General features: G+C 61.0%; 1 protein-coding gene across 1 annotated transcript; it reads right to left on the bottom strand.

The window, feature by feature from the left end:
* Positions 1–1,269: 1,269 nt before the first annotated feature.
* APLP1 (amyloid beta precursor like protein 1) lies at positions 1,270–17,431 on the bottom strand. The gene is made up of 17 exons (XM_077840958.1): positions 17,363–17,431; positions 13,030–13,194; positions 12,376–12,505; positions 12,051–12,163; positions 10,955–11,133; positions 10,544–10,785; positions 9,587–9,717; positions 9,162–9,236; positions 8,596–8,754; positions 7,733–7,861; positions 7,524–7,623; positions 4,387–4,551; positions 3,755–3,778; positions 3,567–3,637; positions 3,117–3,185; positions 1,758–1,901; positions 1,270–1,368 (listed from the first exon to the last, which is right to left on the bottom strand). The coding sequence occupies exons 1-17, from the start codon at positions 17,429–17,431 to the stop codon at positions 1,270–1,272; spliced, it is 2,064 nt and encodes a 687-aa protein (XP_077697084.1).
* Between the last annotated feature and the right edge of the window lie 1,353 nt (positions 17,432–18,784).

Raw genomic sequence — 18,784 nt, 5'->3', positions numbered from 1 at the left:
GGGAGCAAGTGTAGGTCTGGAGACCCAGGGCGCCGCTGTCTGGTCCTGCCTCCTCCAGGCACCGTGCTCTCCAGTCATGGGAGGTGGATTTACCCTATCCCATTCCCCCATCCCACTTCCCCCCCAACCACCACCCCGCCCCACAGGCAGTTCATATCCCACCGACTGAATGGACTGGCCCCGTGAAGCCCTCCACACGGTGGAGTTGAGAATGATGGGTTTATCCACCCCTCTCTGACTCCCCATTAAAGTGCAGCTGAATATAGTAGTGGGGGATTTGGGGAGCGGTGTGTGTGTGTCCCTGCCACCCCCTACTGGAGGGGATGAGCCCTGCTCTGTGTATGTCCATCCAACCCCCATCCAGCTTTGAAATAAATTAAAGTACAACTAAAACAAGGAGGAGTCTGGGGGCACCTTAAACACTAACAGTTATTTGGGCATAAGCTTGCAGGGGTAAAAAAACACTTCTTCAGATACATGGAGTGAAAATTACACATACAGGCATTTCACTCCATGCATCTGAAGAAGTGGTTTTTTACCCACAAAACTTTATGCCTAAATCCATGTATTAGTCTTTAAGGTGCCACTGGCCTCCTCGTTTCTGTGGATACACACTAAGATGGCTACTCCTCTGATACTAAGTACAGCTAGTGAAGGGCGGGGGGGGGGTATAATATGGGTGTACCTAACAGCCAGGTGGTGAGCTAACAGCACATGGATTTGGATGCAAGTGTTGCTGTGTGCAGGGTTGGCTGTAGGTTATGGTGCCATGTCTGCGTTGTGTGAGCATAGGGCTCAGCGGTGCCCGTGGGAGTGGGTGTACGTTGATAGGGTGCTGTGTGTAGCTGGGGTGCTGTGTGCACGCACACACATTAGAAACACCTAGAAAAAACACCTCCCTGAACCCCCCACAGCCCAGTTGATGGGATCGACCCTCACAGCCCACCCAAAGCTCTCCTCGTTGTAGGGACATGATTCCATGTGGGTTGAGTGGATTGTTTAGAAACCAGGGCAGGGGAGGGGGAAAGGGGCTGTGGGAAGCACTAGGGGTAGGGTTGTCAGGGGCTGGGAAAACAGTGGAGGGAGACACACTGTGGGGGTGGGTAGTATTGTGGGGGGCAGTGGGCAAAGGGGAGATGGGACGGGAAGGCATGGGGGGGGAGCGGATTTAATCCTCTCCTGTCAGTGTTGGGGGAGGGGTAGTGGTTTGTGAATGCTTCACGCTGTGTCCCCCCCACTGCCCCTCCCGCCCATGGTGCAGTCGGCCTCTCAGTGCATCTCCTCGAAGAATTTGTAGGTGGGGTTCTCATAGCCGTGGTTCTGCATCTTGCTGAGCTGCCGCTCCTCGGGGCTCACCATGGGGTCCACCTGCCCCAGGGATGGAGACAGACAGACACAGAGGTTAGGGGTGTCGGGGCTGGAGGCTCCACCCCCTTTCCCCACAAGTGAAAAGATTTAGGGTGACTACTCCCAAACCTCATTGCTAGGAGGCAGCACAGTGGGGCTGGGAGCCAGAACCCCTAGGTCTCTCCCCAGCTCTGGGAGGGGAGTGGGGTCTAGTGGGTCAGAGCAAGGTGGGGGTCTAGAAGCCAGGACTCCTGGGTCTGTCCCGAGCTCTGGGGGAAAGTGGGGTCTAGTGGGTCAGAGCAAGGCCAGGGGCTGGAAGCCAGGACGCCTTTGGCTCTGCTTGGCTGTGCCACCCCACCCTGCCCCCTATGAGGGCAGCAGTCCCTGTGAGGGGTTGAAGGGGTCATTACCTCGACAATGCCGTGGCTGATGGTCCCATAGGGCTTCCGGCGAACCATCAAGAGACTGATGATGATCACCATGGCGACTGCCACTGCCACCACCAGCAGGCCAATCAGGGCACCCCTGTTAATGGTTACCAGGGTGTCCGGCTCCTGTGGGGGACAGAGAGAGAGTCATGTTCCCCCTCCCCCTTCTTGGTAGACCCACTGGGGGAGGCTGGGGGGCTTAGCAGGGGGGAGTCCCACAGCCTTAGACGGAGGAGCCCCAGTTTAGGGTTCAGGTTAGTCTCACCCCCCATCCCCTCCGAGGGGGTGGGGTGCGGATCAGGGACACCCTAGACTTTCTAGGGTTCGTGATGGGGCGAGGTGGCAGCAGCTGGGGGTGCACAGCAGAAGGACTGGGGCTGCAGAGGGGGAAGCACTCAGCAGCAACTATAGGAAGAGGTGTTACTAGACGGGGATTGTGTCCAGTGGTGGTGGAGGGGCAAGTGAGCAGCAGGCACCATCGCAGGGGCGGCGAGTAAAGGGTGCACACAGCTGTGGGGGCATCAATGCAAAGGGGGACATTGTGGTAGAATGCACGCAGCTGTGTGCGCACGCAGGAGTGGAGGGGCTTAAGGGAGAACCACATGGGGGAGGCCATGCTGCAGGGGGCCTGAGATGCGGAGAGCACATGGCAGGGCCATGAGAAGGCAGCACTACAGGGGGAGACAGTTTCAAAATGCACAGGGTGCAGGGGGACACAGTTGCAGGTCCCACACAGCGGGGGGGGGGAAGTCAGCACTGCAGGGGGACACAGTTGCGGTGCACATGGCGGGGGGGGGGGGAGGCAGCGCTGCAGGGAGACACAGATGTGGGGCACAGGTGGCAGAGTGGGGGGAAGGCAGCGCTGCGGGACAATAGTTTCAAGGCGCATGCCAGGTGGGGGGAGGCAGCGCGACAGAGGGACACAGTTGCAGAGTGCACACAGCAGGGGGGAAGGCAATACTGCACAGGGACACAGATTCAGAGCGCACATGGCGGGGGGAGGCAGCACTGCAGGGGGACACAGATGTAGGGCACATGCAGCAGAGCGGGGCGGGGGGAGGCAGCGCTGCAGGGGGACACAGTTGCGGGGCACAAAGGCACACCCAGCAGAACGGGGTGGGGGAAGGTACACTGCAGGGGGACATATTTGCAGGGGGACATATTTGCAGGGCACACACAGCAGGGGGTGGGGGTAGGCAGTGCTGCAGGGGGCACAGATGTAGGGCACACGCGGCAGAGCCGGGTGGGGACAGGGAGCGCTGCAGGGGGACACAGTTCCAGAGTGCACACAGCGGGGTGGGGGGAGGCAGCGCTGCCGTTGCGGATGTCGCAATTGCTCACCAGCTCGTCGCGCTGGATCTCCGGGGACTTGTACACCACTTCCTTGATGTCCCCCATGGAAATGTTTACCTGGGGGGTATGGGGAGATAGAGACATTAGAGCTGAGAGGGAGCACCTATCCCTCCATGGCAACAGGGTGCAAAGTACTGTGTGTAAATGGTGCTTAGCCGCATACCCCTTCCACACTGCCATCATACAGTCTTAGAGGAGATCATGTCTCCCATAATGCACTGTGCCCTCATTCCATTCAGGGGGAGTCACATCAAGCTGCTCCCACAATGCAGATCTCCCATCATGCATTGCACCCTCATCCCCAGCTGAGGGGGGGGTCATGTCAAGCTGTGCCCTCATTCCATCCAGGGGAAGGTCTTGTGCACCCCAGAGTGGCTGTTCCCCTCCCACCCCTACTCACTAATGTGGGGTGGCCCCCGAGTCCCCAGCCCTGCTCACCCTCTGCTCATCCTCGCCCAATGGGGTCTTCTCACTGGTGAGGTAGTCATACTCCGCGACCATCCCCGAGGCTGTGGGGAAGAAAAGAGTCCCGTAGGCAGTGGGGGAAGTAGTCCTGGTGTGTAAAGGTCAAGCAGGTTGACCCCTGCAAGGGGATGAGGTGCAGTCAGCCACCCCCAGACACTCACCTTTCTTCTCGACTGGCTGGGAGTCTGCCGAGGAGGGGTCCCCGCGGGAGCGGCAGAAGGAGACGGCCCGTTGGGTGGAGGAGCAACAGAAAGAGAGACAGAGCAGAGACAACAGATGTGTTGAAGTGGGGGCTGGGGGGCCCATCCTGACCTCCCCCCCATGGAAAACAAGCTGCCCTGTCTCCCCACACACAGCCTGGGGTAGGCACAGGCACATGGGGGGGTATCCCCCTTCAAATCCCCCTCCCTGCCCCACAGCACCGCTCCCACCAGCTTTAGCCCCTTCCCTGCCCTTGGCCTGATGCTTTGGGTCATGGCCCTGGCCCTGCACCTTTCACCTTCTCTACACTCCCAACCCTGTAGGTTCTAGTCCTGTCCCAGCAGGTTGTGGAGTCCTGATCAGTTCCTGCTCCACAGGCTCTGGCCCCACCCTTGTGAGATCCACCCCCACAGGCTCTGGCTCTGCCCTTGCAGATTCTGGCCCTGCCCCACAAGACCTGACCCCACCCCCACAGGCTCTGACCCCAGCCCCAATGAAATCCATCCCCACAGGCTCTGGCCCCACACTTGCAGGTTCTGACCCCACCCCCATAGGATCCATCCCCCACCAGGTTCTGGCCCCACCCCCTCACCTTCCCCCTGGAAGAGGTCCCCGGCTCCCAGGTGGTCAGGATGGTCCTCGGGGTTCAGGTCCTCACTGCTGTCCAGTGGCAGGAACTCCTCGGTGGTGTGTGTCTCGGAGATGGATGTGGTGAGCAGGCTGCTGGTCCCTGCCCGCTCTGCCCGCAGCAGCTCCTCTGAGGAGACGGAGACATGGTTCAAAGCAGGGAGAGACCTTCCCCAGCAAGAAGCAGCCCCCCCCACCCCACCTCTTGGGAACCTAGCACCTCTGCACTAACCACTAGACCCCACTCCCCTCCCAGAGCTGGGGATTGAACCCAGGAGACCTGGCTCCCAGCCCCCCTGCTCTAACCACTAGATCCCATGTGACATAGCATATTTCCATAAAACATATAGAGTGCAAATGAGTGTGAATATAATGTAACTGGAATATGCTTCATAAAAAAGGTTTCTTGTAAGATATCATTACAAATCTTATAATCCACTGAGTGTGTTCATCCTATTTGTATGTATGTATCATTCTTGTATCTGAAGCTAGAAATATGGAGTATTACTCTGAAGTCCTATTGTAACTATGCAAAGTGTGGGCCATTAATGGTGGCTTGGAATCTTGATGGCTCCCATTAACTAGGACAATTGGTTGTAAACAGCTCTGTTTACTTGTAAGCCTTCCTGTGGGTGCCAGCCAGTGAGTAATGAAGTCTCACAGGACATGTGAATATGTCACATGATACCGGAACCCATCTTAAACCTGGTGCTTTTCCATTTAAAAGGAAGAGTGGAAACCCCAGAGACAGACAAAGGATTTCCGCCTTGTGCCAAAGCTATAAAAGGGGGTGGAACTGAACAAAGGGGGCTGCCAGTCATGAGAAATCCCCTAGTTACCACCTGAGCTGGAACTAACAAGAATTGTACTTGGGAAATGATTGGGCCCAGACTGAAAAGGAGTCTAGTGTGTGAAAAAAGCTTATTGGAACAGCTCTGAGGGTGAGATATACCTGTATTCAGTTTCTTAAATGTATTAGGCTTAGACTTGCGTGTTTTATTTTATTTTGCTTGGTAGCTTACTTTGTTCTGTCTATTATTACTTGAAACCACTTAAATCCTACTTTTTATACTTAATAAAATCACTTTTGTTTATTCATTAACCCAGAATAAGTGATTAATTCCTGGGGGAGCAAACAGCTGTGCATCTCTCTCTCTATCAGTGTTAGAGAGGGTGGACAATTTATGAGTTTACCCTGTATAAGCTTTATACAGAGTAAAACAGATTTATTTGGGGTTTGGATCCCATTGGGAACTGGGGGTCTGGGTGCTGGACATAGGTGACTCGCTGAGCGGTTTTTGGTTAGAGCCTGCAGCTTTGGGAGGCGTGGTTCAGACCCTGGGTCCGTGTTGCAGCAGAGTAGTGTGTCTTGCTCAACAATGCAGGGTTCTGGAATCCCAAGCTGGCAGGGAAAACGGGCTCAGAGGTAGTTTCATCACATCAGGTAACAGTCCCAAGGGGGTCTCTGTGACCCAACCCATCACCCCACTCCCCTCCCAGAACCAGGGATAGAACCCAGGAGTCCTGGCTCCCAGCCTCCCTGCTCTAACGCACTAGACCCCACTCCCCTCCCAGAGCTGAGCATGAGGGTGTCAGCGCAGGAGGCATCCCAGGTGGGTGTGGGCAGGGGCGGCGGGTTTGTATAATTTTTGGTGGTGCCCAGAATGGGTCCAAGTCCCATCCCCCCCCCCCCCACACACACACACCTGCCTTAGGCTCTGGGAGGGAGTTTGGGTGCGGGAGAGGTCAGGCTCTGGGAGGGAGTTTGGGGACAGGGTGCGAGTGGGGGGGTGGGCTCGGAGGGAGTCTGGATGAGGGGTCTGGACTGGGGCAGATGTGCAGGAGAGGGTGAGGGGTGCAGCCCTTACCTCGGGCTGCTCCCAAAAGCGACTGCACCCCCTCTGGCAGCAGCTCCTAGGCGGGGGGACGAAGGGGTCTCCACGCACCACTGCCCACAGGCACCGCCCCCGCAGCTCCCATTGGCCACTGTTGGCAGAGTTGGCGCGCGGGGTAGGGGCAGCGCGTAGAGACACCCTCACCCCCTGCAGGGACGTTCTGGCCACTTCCGGAAGTGGAATGGGCTTAGTCCCATTGTGCTGCCAGTGGTGGCAGCAGGGGCCCCAGGTGCTTTTAAATTGCCTGGGGGTGGCAGGCGGGGCCAGGGGAAAGACCCGGCCCCGAACTTTGGTGTAGCGGGGCCCCCATGCTCACATATTGGTGGAACACGGGCACCACGGGCCCATACAACTCGCCTCCCCTAGGTGTGGGAGCTGGCATGTACGTATTCCCACACCCCCTCCGAGAGCCGGGCGAGGGCAGCACGTGCAAGTAGCTGGTGGGGTGAGTGTCATGGGGAGAAAGTGGGGGGAGTATTGGGGGCAGAGTTGGCAGGAAGGTACACACAGGTCCCACAGCTCCTCCAAGAGCCAGGAGTGGGTGAAGGGGATGTTAAAGGGGGTTGCTGGGGGAAGGCGATGTAAGAGGAAGGGGTCATCAGCGGGGCTTGGCCATCGGGGACACTGGCCATTGGGGACTGGGACATTGTGGGGAGGGGTGTCAGGTGGCCATCAGGGGCAGAGGCCTTTGGGATGCTGGGGACGTTGTGGGGTGGCCATCAGGAGAAAAGATGTCGGGGGGCCAGGCCATCAGGGTTTGTACGTATCTTGTCCTGCAGCCCCATGGAGAGCCAGAGGGGCCGGCAGGGGGATGGGGCCGTCGGGGTATGTTCATGTTTAGTCCCGCAGCCCCACGGAGACCTGAGGGGCGCTATCGTGGGAGGACATATCAGGGGGCGTAAGGGGGTCATTGGGGTACGTAGGTGTCTCGTCCCTCAGCCCCACAGAGAGCCGGGAGGCTGTCATGGGGGAGGGATGTCAGGGTCCCAGGGGGCCATTGGGGTACGTATATATCTGGTCCCGCAGCCCTGCGGAGAGCTGGGGGAGGGGCCGTTGGGGTATGTATGTTTCTGGTCCCTCAGCTCCACGGAGAGCCAGGGGGACTGTCTGGGGGAGGGATGTCAGCGGCCCAGGGCCATCAGGGTATGTATGTATCTGGTCCCGCAGCCCCACGGAGAGAAGGGTGAAGGGCCATCGGGATACTTACGTATCTGGTCCCGCAGTCCCGTGGAGAGCCGAGGGTTCTTGTAGAGCAGGGCCAGGCTCTGGTTCATGCGCTCCTCGATGACGTGCAGGTGGGTGTACACCTGGGAACAGATGGAGGAGGACAGAGAGATGGGGGGCTGCTAGGACAGGCATGCCCCTCCCCTGCCCACCGGGGGTGGGGGATGGCTGAAGGCACAGGGGGGTCCCCACCTGGAACTTCATCTGCTCGGCCTTCTCGGGGTCGACGGCGCAGACATGCTGGTAGTGCCGCAGCGTGTGCCGCTGGTCCTTCTGCTCCGCCCGCACGTACCGCCTCAGCGCCTGCAGCACCCGCTCTGGCTGGGCAGCCAATCGCAGGGGAGAGACGGAGTCAGAGCTGGCTAATCAGCACCCCTACTCTAGAACACATTCTAGATTGGCGCACCCCTGCCAATACACTCAGCACTTGCTCTGGCTGGGCAGCCAATCGCAGGGGAGAGGCAGAGTCAGAGCTGGCTAATCAGCACCCCTACTCTAGAACACATTCTAGATTGGCGCACCCCTGCCAATACACTCAGCACCCGCTCTGGCTGGGCAGCCAATCGCAGGGGAGAGACGGAGTCAGAGCTGGCTAATCAGCACCCCTACTCTAGAACACATTCTAGATTGGCGCACCCCTGCCAATACACTCAGCACTTGCTCTGGCTGGGCAGCCAATCGCAGGGGAGAGGCAGAGTCAGAGCTGACCAATAGAAATCCCAACTCTAGAACCTGTTTGAGAACCAGTTCGAGACTGGCCCACTCCCACCAATCCATGCAGCACTTGCTCTAACTAGGGCAGCGAAATACAGGAGAGAGGAGGAGTCAGAGCTGGCAAATCAGAACTCTAGAACCCCTTCTGGAACCTGTTCTAGTCTGGCTTATCCCATCAACCTGTGCAGCACTTGCCCCAGCTGGGGCAGCCAATCCCAGGGCATAGGTGGCATCTGAGCCAACCAATTAGCACCCCTGCTCTAGAAACAATTCTGGGCTGACCTGCCGCCCCCTCCCCGCCCCCGGATCCAGTGCCCCCGGATCAAGGCTGCCTGGTCCACCTGTGGGCTGTCGCTCTGCACAGCGCTCAGGTAGCTCTCCAGTGCCACGCGCCGATTGTCGTTCAGCAGGGCCACCACCCGGGCCAGGTGTGTCTCCACCAGCCGCTGCCTCTCGCCCGCCACCTGCTCCTCCAGCGTCTGCAGGATGGACTGGAAATGCTGCTTGGGGAGAGGCCGGGGGTCAGCAGGGGCTGGGCCAGGAGCCCTCAAGGGGGCAGGGCTGAGAATCCAGGGGGAAGGTTACTGGAGGTGGGGCAGGGAATCCTCCATGGGGGGCAGCGGGTCCATGGTCAAGAACTCAAATGGGTGAGGCCAGGGAGGTCAGAGGAGGCAGGGCTAGTCAGTGGAGGCGGGGCCAGGAACCCATAGGGGAAGAGTGAGGGGCCACAGTGGGGCAGGGGCGAGTGAGTGAGGTCCCCCAACCCCTCAGGCAGACTTGAGTGCCACTGCAGGGTGGCTGTGGGGCAGCCCTGGGTGTCAGGAGTGAGCAGCCATAGAGGGGGCGGGGTCAGGAACCGGTCGGGGGGGCAGCCCCACCCTGCTCTCCCTGCAGACATGGGCCTCACCTCATTCAGCGCCTGCCGGTCAGCCTTGGGCAGCTCCTTGGCCTGGTTGTCCGCCTCGGCCCACTCCTTCATCACCTGGGGGGGGTACCGGGGATGAATGGGGAGCCTGGCCCTATGCCCAGCTCCCTCCCTGTCGTCAGCCTTCAGCCCCCAGGCCTGCAAACTCCACAGTCCAGCTCGGGATGGGGCATGTTCTCCATGCTCGCCGGCGCACAGGCCACCAACATGGACCACTTACGGACATGATAACATGCCCCAAGGCAGCAAGGACCTGCTGACAGGTGAGTCAGAGGCAGCCCTGGCCATGCGGAACTGGCCACGGAGGACATGGGGGTGGAGCCCATGTGTGGGCTACTGTGCCGGGGAAGACCAAGGGGGGGCAGGGTGGTGGATGTGGGGGGCCCGAGTCCTTCCCCCCCAAGCACCTCATTAATTTGTTTCATCCTGCGCTCCTCTAGGTCCATCTTGGCTCGCAGGAAGTTAGCATGTTCACTCCCATCACCTGGCATCTCAAAATAGATATCCACGCCATCTGTGGGGCGTGGGGTAGGAGTGGCTGTGGGGAGAGGAGCTGTCAGCATGGTGCCTCCTAATGAGCCCCCATCAGACCATGCCCCACAGCTCAGCACCCCTGCCGAGCCCTGCTGCCCCTGCAGTATGGCGCCCCTCCTCACTCCCCACACCACAGCACCCTCCACCCTGCAGCACAGCGCCCCCCGCCGAGCTCCTGCCCCGCTCCCCGCAGCACAGCGCCTTCTGCCGAGCCCCTGCCCCTACAGCTGAGCGCCCCCTTAGCACTGCACTTGGGCATTGGGCTGCAGTTTCTTCTGAGCGCGGGCAGGGTGGAGGGTCTCTGGCGGCTGCCTCTGAGCCTGGCACAGCTGGGCACTGCGCCACGCAGAACAGGAGTCGCATTGTGATGTGGGGAGGAAATGAAAACAGCCCAGGCAGCTGAGCATCCCATCTCCCGCCCCCCCATTCACAGGTGCATCAGCTCCATGCCAGACTGTGCCATGCCCCTTCGCCTGGGAACTCCTGCCCCTCCTGAAAGGGTCCCCCCACAGCAGCGCCTGCCCCAGGGGATTCTGGGAAACTGCCAGGTCCCCCCACAGCAGCACCTGCCCCAGGGGATTCTGGGAAACTACCAGAAGTACCCCACCCTAGGGGATTCTGGGAAATCGCCAGCTCCCCCTCCCCAGCAATGCCTGCCCCAGGGGATTCTGGGACACCGCCAGCTCTTTCCCCCCCACCAATGCCCTGCCCCTGGGGGCTGTAGGACACTTCCAGCTCTGCCGCTGCAGTCATCTGCCCTGGAGGATTGTGGATGACCCGCCCCCCCCGCACCCAATGCAGCTGCACCCTGCCCGGGGACTGTGTCTCACCTTTGCCCTCCTCCTCGGTGCTCCGCATGGTGGTGGTGATGGTGGTCGGGGTTATGCTGTCATCGTAGTAACCGGGCTCCACAAAATAGTCATCCCAGGTGGCGGGGAAAGGGTCGGTGTCAGCTGCGCTGTCCCTGGGGCCTTGGTTCTCTTCCTCCTCCTCCTCAACATCCTCCTCCCCATCCCCCTCTGCCTCCAGCGTCTCCTCTTCTGTGGGGGCCCGGCCCGTTGGGAGCCTCTCACTACAGCAGAGTTGAGGGGCAAGAATCAGGGATGGGCTGTGAGCTTCCCTCACAGCGGTGCCCTGAGCTGCAGGGGATGGGAATTCTGTGAGCTTCCCTCCCAGCAGTGCCCCGAGCAAAGGAGACAGGGTGCAAGCTCCCCCACAGCAGTGTCCTATATGTCCCTCACCTGCGCTTGGGCTCTTCCTTCAGATGGGCCATGTTGCGGGGGACTGGGGTGGGCTCCTCCAGCTGGAGAGGGAGGGGGCGTGAGGGACAGCACACGTACTCCACGCCCCGGAAGCGGTCAGCCCCACAGGGCAGCAGCATCCCATAGCTGTGCAGCTCCAGCCCCTCACTGCTGCAGGCCTGGAAGGGGGAGGAGGAGGGGGAGAAAGAGCAGCATCAGACACCCTTACACAATCCAGGATTGGTATATCCACAAGCACCCTCCTGCCTACCTCCAGGGCAGTGGAATCTCCCAATAGCAATGGTATCTCCTGAGAGCTCCCCCCTTGCAACGGCAGTGGTATCTCCTAACACCCCCAAATAGCAACAACATTTTCCCCAAGAACTCCCCCCGGCAATGGTATGTCCTGAAAACTGCCCACTCCCCGACAGCAATGGTATGTCCCCAGACTTACCCTCCCCCACCAACCCTCCCTGATGGCCATGGTATCCCGCTCGACCAGTGGTTCCCAAACCTTTGTACTGTGACCCCTTTCACACAGCAAGCCCCTAAATGCGACCCCGCATATAAATTAAAAACACCTTTTTATATATTTAACACCATTACAAATGCTGGACGCAAAGCGAGGTTTGGAGTGGAGGCTGACAGCTCACAACCCCTCATGTAATAACCTTGCGACCCCCTGAGGGGTCCCAACTCCCAGTTTGAGAACCCCTGCGCTAGACCTTTCCCAGATGGCAATGATATCCCCCTTAATAGCAGTGGAATCTTCCAAAAACTGCCCCCACCCCGATATCTCCCACAAACTCCCTGCTCCCAAATGACAATGGTATCTCCCAAGAATTCCCTGGAATAGTATCTCCCAAGAACCCCTTCCCCAGATGGCAGTGGTATCTCCCAAGCCCCTCCCCCCACTGTCTGTCCTGAACCCCTACCTACCCCCATGAGAGTGGTATCTCCCGAGAACCCCATCCCCAACTCTCCCAGAAGGCAGTGGTACATGCTGGTGCCTGCAAGGGGCAGTCTTCCCAAGCGGGGGTGCACTGGTGGCCCGGGGGCAACATGGGGATCCTCTGGCACCCCTGCCCACACTCACCTCCTTGGCCACGCCGTGCCAGTAGATGTAGCTCTCACATGAGTCCATCTTCTCCTGGTGCAGGAACTTGCAGGTGTCAGGCACAAGAAGAGCTTCACTGACAAACTCACCCACTGCGGGGGTGGGGAATGACACACACACGTGGTCAGCATGGCCCCCCCACACCCTGCTTGCACCCCGAGACCTTCCTCCCCTCCCAGAGCTGTGGAGAGAACCCAGAAGTCCTGGCTCTCACCCCCCATCCCCACACACACTACCCACTAGACCTCAGGCCCTCCCAGAGTCAGGGATGGAACCCAGGCATCCTGCGCCCTACCCCACTCACCCAGGCACCTGTAGGGGACCACAATGTGCCGATGCCCCTTGCACTGGGGACGGCCTTTCTTGCACCAGTTGTCAATGGTGACTGGCTGGGTGCCTTCCACTGCATTGGTGATCTGCAGCTCAGGGTACACCTGTGGGGCAGACGGGGGTATGGCAGTTATCACCGGTGGGGTCAATAGAGGCATAAAATCCTGCCCTCCCCCCCAAAGATGGGGGCAGACAGCAGGGGCTGTGGGGAGGAACCATGGGACAGCAAGGATTCAATAGGGGTCTCGGTCCCTTTTTCCTCACCCTGGGTCTCCCCCAGGGATGGAGCAGCTCCCCACCCCCAAATATCTTCAGCCCTTTGCACTGTTGTGTGAAGAGCACGGCATGGGGAGACCCCATCACTGGGGGGGGAGGAAACAGACTATGGAAAAGGACCTGGTGGGGGTGTGTCAAGGAGTGTGGGAGAGAGGGGGTGGGTACCTTCTGGCAGTAGGTGAGGATCTCTGGGCAGGATGCAAGTGCGGAGGGTGTAGGGGGAAAAGGATGGGATGTGGGGGAGCCATGGGGCAGGTACCTCCTAGGAGTAGGAGAATATCTCCTGGCAGGGTGCAGAGAGAGCCCATGGGATGTGCGGGAACCGTGGGGCAGGGGCCCATGGGGCGGGTACCTCCTGGCAGTAGGCGAGAATCTCCTGGTGGCTGCGGAAGCAGCTGCGGGCACCAGCAGCATCGGGGTCCCACCTGCCTGTCTGCAGGTTTCGATGCATGGTCAGCTTCCCACAGAACACAGCCACCTGGGGTTCGGACACAGATGTCCCCACCATGCCCAGCGCCTGCCATGGAGGGAGGGGTTAGTAACCAACCAGCCCCACCCCCGCTATGCCCAGCCCCTGCCATGGAGGGAGGGGTTAGAACCTGGCTGGCCCCACCCCCACCTGCCACAGGGGTTAGTGCCCATCCAGCCAGGCCCCTGCCACACCCAGCACCTGTCACGAAGTGAGGGTTTAGTGCTTGGCCAGCCCCCACCATGCCCACGCCCTCCACCCATGGCAGGGTTAGCACCTGGCCGGCCCTGCCCCACCACGCCCAGTGCCAGCCACGGGGGAGAGGTTAGTCCCTGCACTGCTCCACCCTCGCCACACCCAGTGCCTGCCATGGGAGGAAGGGTTACTCTCCAGCCTGCCCTGCCCCTGCCCCACTCAACCCCACTGCACCCGAACATGCCATCCCTGCCCATCTTGCTGGGATGAGAGCAGGAGATGCAGCTCCCAGCGGCCAGGTGGGGGAGCCCTGATCCTGATGCCGGATTGGGCCCCCAGCTGATCCCGTCCCTCTTCCCCTTCGGTGTGCACGAGCAGAGTCTGAACCCGGGGCCTGGAGACTCAGGCAGGACAAACCTGACTGCACTGGCCCAGCTGTCCCTGCACATCGCCCCCTGAGGACAGGGGCAGGACATGGGGCCTTTCCCCTCGAGGGGGCGCTGGCTGCGATCTGCACAGTGCAAGGACTGGCAGGCTTACGGGGGCAGGGAATGGGACATGGGGCCTTTTCCCTCTAGGTCAGCAGCTGGAGGGCTGTGGGTTGGGTTGGGGGGCACTGTTAGAGCTGGGGGACCGTTGGGGGTGGCTAAATGACACATTTGTTCCCCCCCCATCCATCTCTCTCTCTCTCCCAAGCAACAACCGGGATGTTGTTGCTGTGGTAATTGCTCCCCATGGAGTTGCCCGATCTTCCTGGTCGCCATGGAGACAGTCTCCCAGAAGGAATTTTAAATAACCCTCCCCACATCATCCTCTCCCTCCCCCCCAGTAGCCCCCTCCAGGATCACCCTCCCCCATCTCAGCCCCCCTCCACTCACCCTTCCTTCTCCCCCATCCCAGCCCCTCTCCCCACCTCCTGCCCCGCAGGATCACCCTCCCGCATTCCAGCCCTCCCTCCCCCCATCCCAGCCCCTCCCTGTCTCACTCATTCCCCCATCCCCCATCATTACCCCTCATCAGTGCTGAAGAAATGGGATCCCCACCCCCCATTTGCCCCAATACCCCCCATCTTCCCCAGGGAGGAAGGTTCCTAGCAGGGCATGCAGGTCATCCCCCCTCCCCCACGGAGCCCTGGGGCTGAGGAACCAGGTGCCATCCCTGCCCCCACCAGGCACAGTGCCAGCCTTGGCCCTTTAACAAACTGCCTTTCACAGCCTCACCCGGCCCAATCTAAACAACAACAACAAAGGCTCATTCTCACCCTGCCAGGGCAGCCAAGGGGCTGCGGGTCGGGAGTTGAGGGACACCAACAGGGCTGGGCTAGCGGGGCCTGTGGGTTGGGAGTGAGGGGCACTGGCAGAGTGGTAGAGGGCAGGGCTGGGCTAGCAGTGGCTGCGGGTCAGGATTCTCTGCCCTGTTTTGTGGCACTGAGCCATAATCCCAAGGGCCTCACCCTTGCCCCAAGCTCAGATGCCCCAGTGAAGGTCAGAGACCCCAGGGTTTTGGGGGGCCTACACAGATCCCCCCATATGTCAGGAGGGCTCTTCCTTTCTCAGCCCCCACTTGGGTACCCACTGGGAGGAGTATCAGGTTTTGGTGGCGGAGGGGTGCAGAGTGTTTCCCTTCCCATCCCCAGTAGGGTGACCCTCATCTCTCTGTGGGGTGCATGGAAGATGGGGAGCCCTTAGATGGCAAGAGAAGTGGGGGGCAGGGAGCTGTGTGTCTGTGGAGGCAGGGCAGGGGTCTGTGTCGATGCAGTGGGGGATGAGGACTGAGGTGGGGGAGCATGTGGCTGTGTCTTGGGGAGGGGCACTGGCTGGGCAGGGGGCTGTGTCTCTGTGGGGGAGGGACACTGAGGTTGTGGGGTAGGGAGCTGTGGAGGGGCACTGGCTGGGCAGCAACCGTGGGGGACGGGGGCAGGGGCAGTGTCTCTGTGGGGGAGGGGCACTGGCTGGGCAGGGGGCTGTGTCTGTGCAGTGTGGGAGGGGCAGGGCTGGCACTGGTGGGGAATGCCAGAGGGGCCTGGCCCTGGTTCAGCCCGGATTACCCCGGCTCTCCCTGGCTAAGCCGCTCACTGTTGGCTTTTCAGCAGCTGCTGCGATTTAGCCTGGGCTGACTCCGGCCTCCCATCAGTCCAGTACTTTGGGGTGGGGGTGGGGGGCAGGAACAGGGGGGTAGATGCTACCTGGGGCAGCTAATGGGATGGAGGGCTGCGGCAGGAGAGGGACCAGTGGGGGCGGGGGACAACAGAAGGAATGGAGGTTGCCAGGGCGAAAATTACGAGCTGTGCCCCTCACCCATCCCCTTCCCACCCCATCCACCCTTCCCCCTACTTTCTGTCCCTCCCCCAACCCCCTCCATCCCCACCCCTTGTCTCCCCGCAGCCCATGAATTATCCATGCTACATCCATCAGTACATTAAGGCACCAGATGGCAAGCTGGAGCCCGTGTCCGGGGGGTGGGGGGGTGGGGAGAAACTAGCAGCAACATAGGACCAAGGGGCAGACGGAAGGATCTTCCCAAATTCATGGGGGGAGCAAAGCCATGGGGAGCAGCATCCCCCACTACAGAAGAACCCCCTCCCCACACACACCCTCCCCGTTCCCCTCCCAGAGCTGGGATAGAACCCAGGAGTCCTGGTCCCCATCCCTCCTGCTCTATCCCCTGTACCCCACTCCCCTCCTAGAGCCAGGGATAGAACCCAGGCATCCTGGCTCCACACCCAGGCCTCCTCACCTCTCTCCAGTTTGGCTTTCTGGTATCAAGGGGCCCAGAGCCAAGAGCTGCCCTTCCACCCGGCTTGAGCCAGAGCCAGCAGTTGGCATGGGATAGAGCTGGGTGCCCAGGAAGATATGGGCGGGGGGGAAGATCCCCACATGGCTCCATAGCCCAGCGAGCACGAGGCCCACTTACCACCATCCCCGGGGCCCACTGGCAGCAGGACAAGCATGGCCATTGTGGTGCTGCCCCATGTGCAGTGCCAGCTGGTGGCACCAGTGACGTGAGTGCTAACCAGGCCTGCCTGGGGTCAGACGGGGGCATCACCAGAGACTGGCAGCTCCCGGGGGAACTCAGCAGCAGCTGGTGTTCAGGAGGGCTCCCCTGTGCAGGACTGGAGCCCCAAAAGTCCAGAGGGGGGGCTCACAGCTCAGCAGTGATCATGCTATCCAAGGAGGTAGGCTCCCCTCCCCAAGCCACCAGGCTGCCCCATTGGCATGGGGCACAGCAACCCCCCCCCCCCCAGGAAACTCTCATGGGGGACAAAAGGGTAGCTTCAGGCCAGACCCGCCTATGCTGTGGGGCTGCGAGGCCCGAGCACTGGGTCCCAGAATGGAGCAATGGGGAACACCTGGGGAAAGGGGGTGATGCGGGGCTTGAGGGGCAGGACGGATGGATGGGGCTGGGGCAATATGGATGGGGGTGGGGGATGCCTGGTTGAGGGTGGCGAGGGGGACCTCGACCACATGAGACCTGGAGCTGGGGGTCCACCGCTACTGCTACTCCCTATCACAACAGGGCACTGGTGGGGCACCACCAGCGAGTAGGGGGCCAGGACTCCTGTGTTCTCTCCTTGGTCAGGGAGGGGACTGGGTCTGGTGGGTTAGAGCAGGGGGCTGGGAGCCAGGACTCCTGGGTTCTCTCTCTTGCTCATGGGGTGACCTTGGTAAGTCCCTCTGTGCCTCACTTCCGCCCCCCAACCACCTTCATGAACAGTCACATCTGGAGAGCCCCCACTAAGAACCCTCCCCCGACCACACACAGGGACGGGCGGCTCAGCCTATGTCGTGGCCTGCCCCAGGTGAAGGAATTGGGTGATTTACACCCCTCTTCGCTCCCCCCCGCCTCTATCTGACCCCCACCCGCCTCCCGGCCTCCCATGGCTGCACAGGAACAACGCCCCCTCCAGCAAACCCTCCACAGGGCGCTGCCTGTGCCCCCCTCGCCACCCCCAACCAGGCACCCCCCACCCCCGTCCATATTGCCCCACCCCCATAACCCTGGAGGCCCCCAGCCCCCTCACCTGGCTGGCGGCTCCAGCGCTCAGCACCAGCTGGATCCAGGCTGCCCAGAGCCCCGCGGGCAGAGCCATGGCCGCGGCTCCCGGCGAGCTCCCTGCCCCGCGCGTGCCGGCCTCCCGCTCGCCTCGCCGGGCTTGGAGCCGGCCGGGCGAACCTGAGCTCCCCGCTCTCAGCCGGGCCGCCCCGCTCGGCTCGGCTCGGCTCGGCTCGGCGCTCTCCCCAAGCTCGCCGCGGATGTACCAGCCCCGGCGCTGCGGCTCCCTCCTGGCTGGGCTGTGACAGGAGGAGCCTGGCCCGCCAGCTGCGGCGGCTCCCGGCTGCTGCAGCCCCCCCGGCCCCGCCCCCAGCCCGGACACCCCCCCGCGGCAGGCGCACAGAACCCCCCTCCCGACAGCCAGGGAGCAGGGACAGACCCCGCCCCCGCCAGACCCACAGCGGGGAGAAGCCCCGCTTCTGGGGATGTGGCAGCCCAACCCCCCCTCAGGCCAGGGACACTGGTCCTAGCAACGCAGACCAAGCCAGACCTGGTCCGGGAAGGTGGGTGTGTGGGGAGACCATGCAGCCCCGAGAGAGGGATGGACACACAGATGGGGGCAGTTTCTCCACCCCCCAAGCAAGGGAGTCATGACACAGGCTCCAGCCACTGCAATGTGGGGCCTGCACCGAGGGCCCACACACTCTGTAGCAGGGAGTTCCACAGGTCAATGTGGTTCTGTGCTCTTCCCAGGACACTGAGCAAGGCCTGGCAGATAATGGGCACCATTGCCTTATAGACTTGGGGCTCTAACCCAGCAGTCCCGAGTCCCACCGCACCACTCCCCTCCCATAGCCAGGGACGGAAGCCAGGATTCCTGGCTCCCAGCCCCCCTCCCCACACACACTGTAACTCACGGGACTCCCCTCCCTTCCCAGAGCTGGAGATAGACCCCAGGTGTCCTGACTACAAGCCCCAGCAGAGGGGCACCCCCTAACAAGACAACTTGGCCCTACCCCACCAACCCATTAGAAGCCAGTACTCCTCACATGGGGTTTTGAGCTCCTGCCAGAACTCAGCCTGGAAGCCAGGGGACCAGTAGCTCTGGTCCGAGACAAAAGCCACAAGGACTATGTTCCCAAAGGGGATGATGGCCAGGGGACTGGCTGCTGCCCACAGTGCCTGGGGAGACAGAGGGGATCTTAGATCAGTCCCCGCCAGGGACTGCCATGAGCTACTGAGCAACAAGCTGTGGGGACGGCTCGCCAGGCTCTGAGATGCAGCCAGCTCTGGAAAGGGGTGGCTGGTTATACAGGGACCCCTCGCCTGGCGTGGAGATGCAGCCATCTCTGGGGCGGTACAGATGGGTTAGAGCTGCAGAAGCTCGGGACAGGAAGTGAAGGATACCCAAAGGGGGGTTTTAGGGAGTGAGCAGAGACTTACATCCTGT

This window comes from Eretmochelys imbricata, chromosome 24 (genome assembly GCF_965152235.1).
Source record: "Eretmochelys imbricata isolate rEreImb1 chromosome 24, rEreImb1.hap1, whole genome shotgun sequence".
In the NCBI taxonomy this organism is placed as follows: domain Eukaryota; kingdom Metazoa; phylum Chordata; order Testudines; family Cheloniidae; genus Eretmochelys; species Eretmochelys imbricata.
The sequence above is the reverse complement of the archived record's forward strand: the minus strand, read 5'-3'. Positions and strand labels throughout refer to the sequence as shown.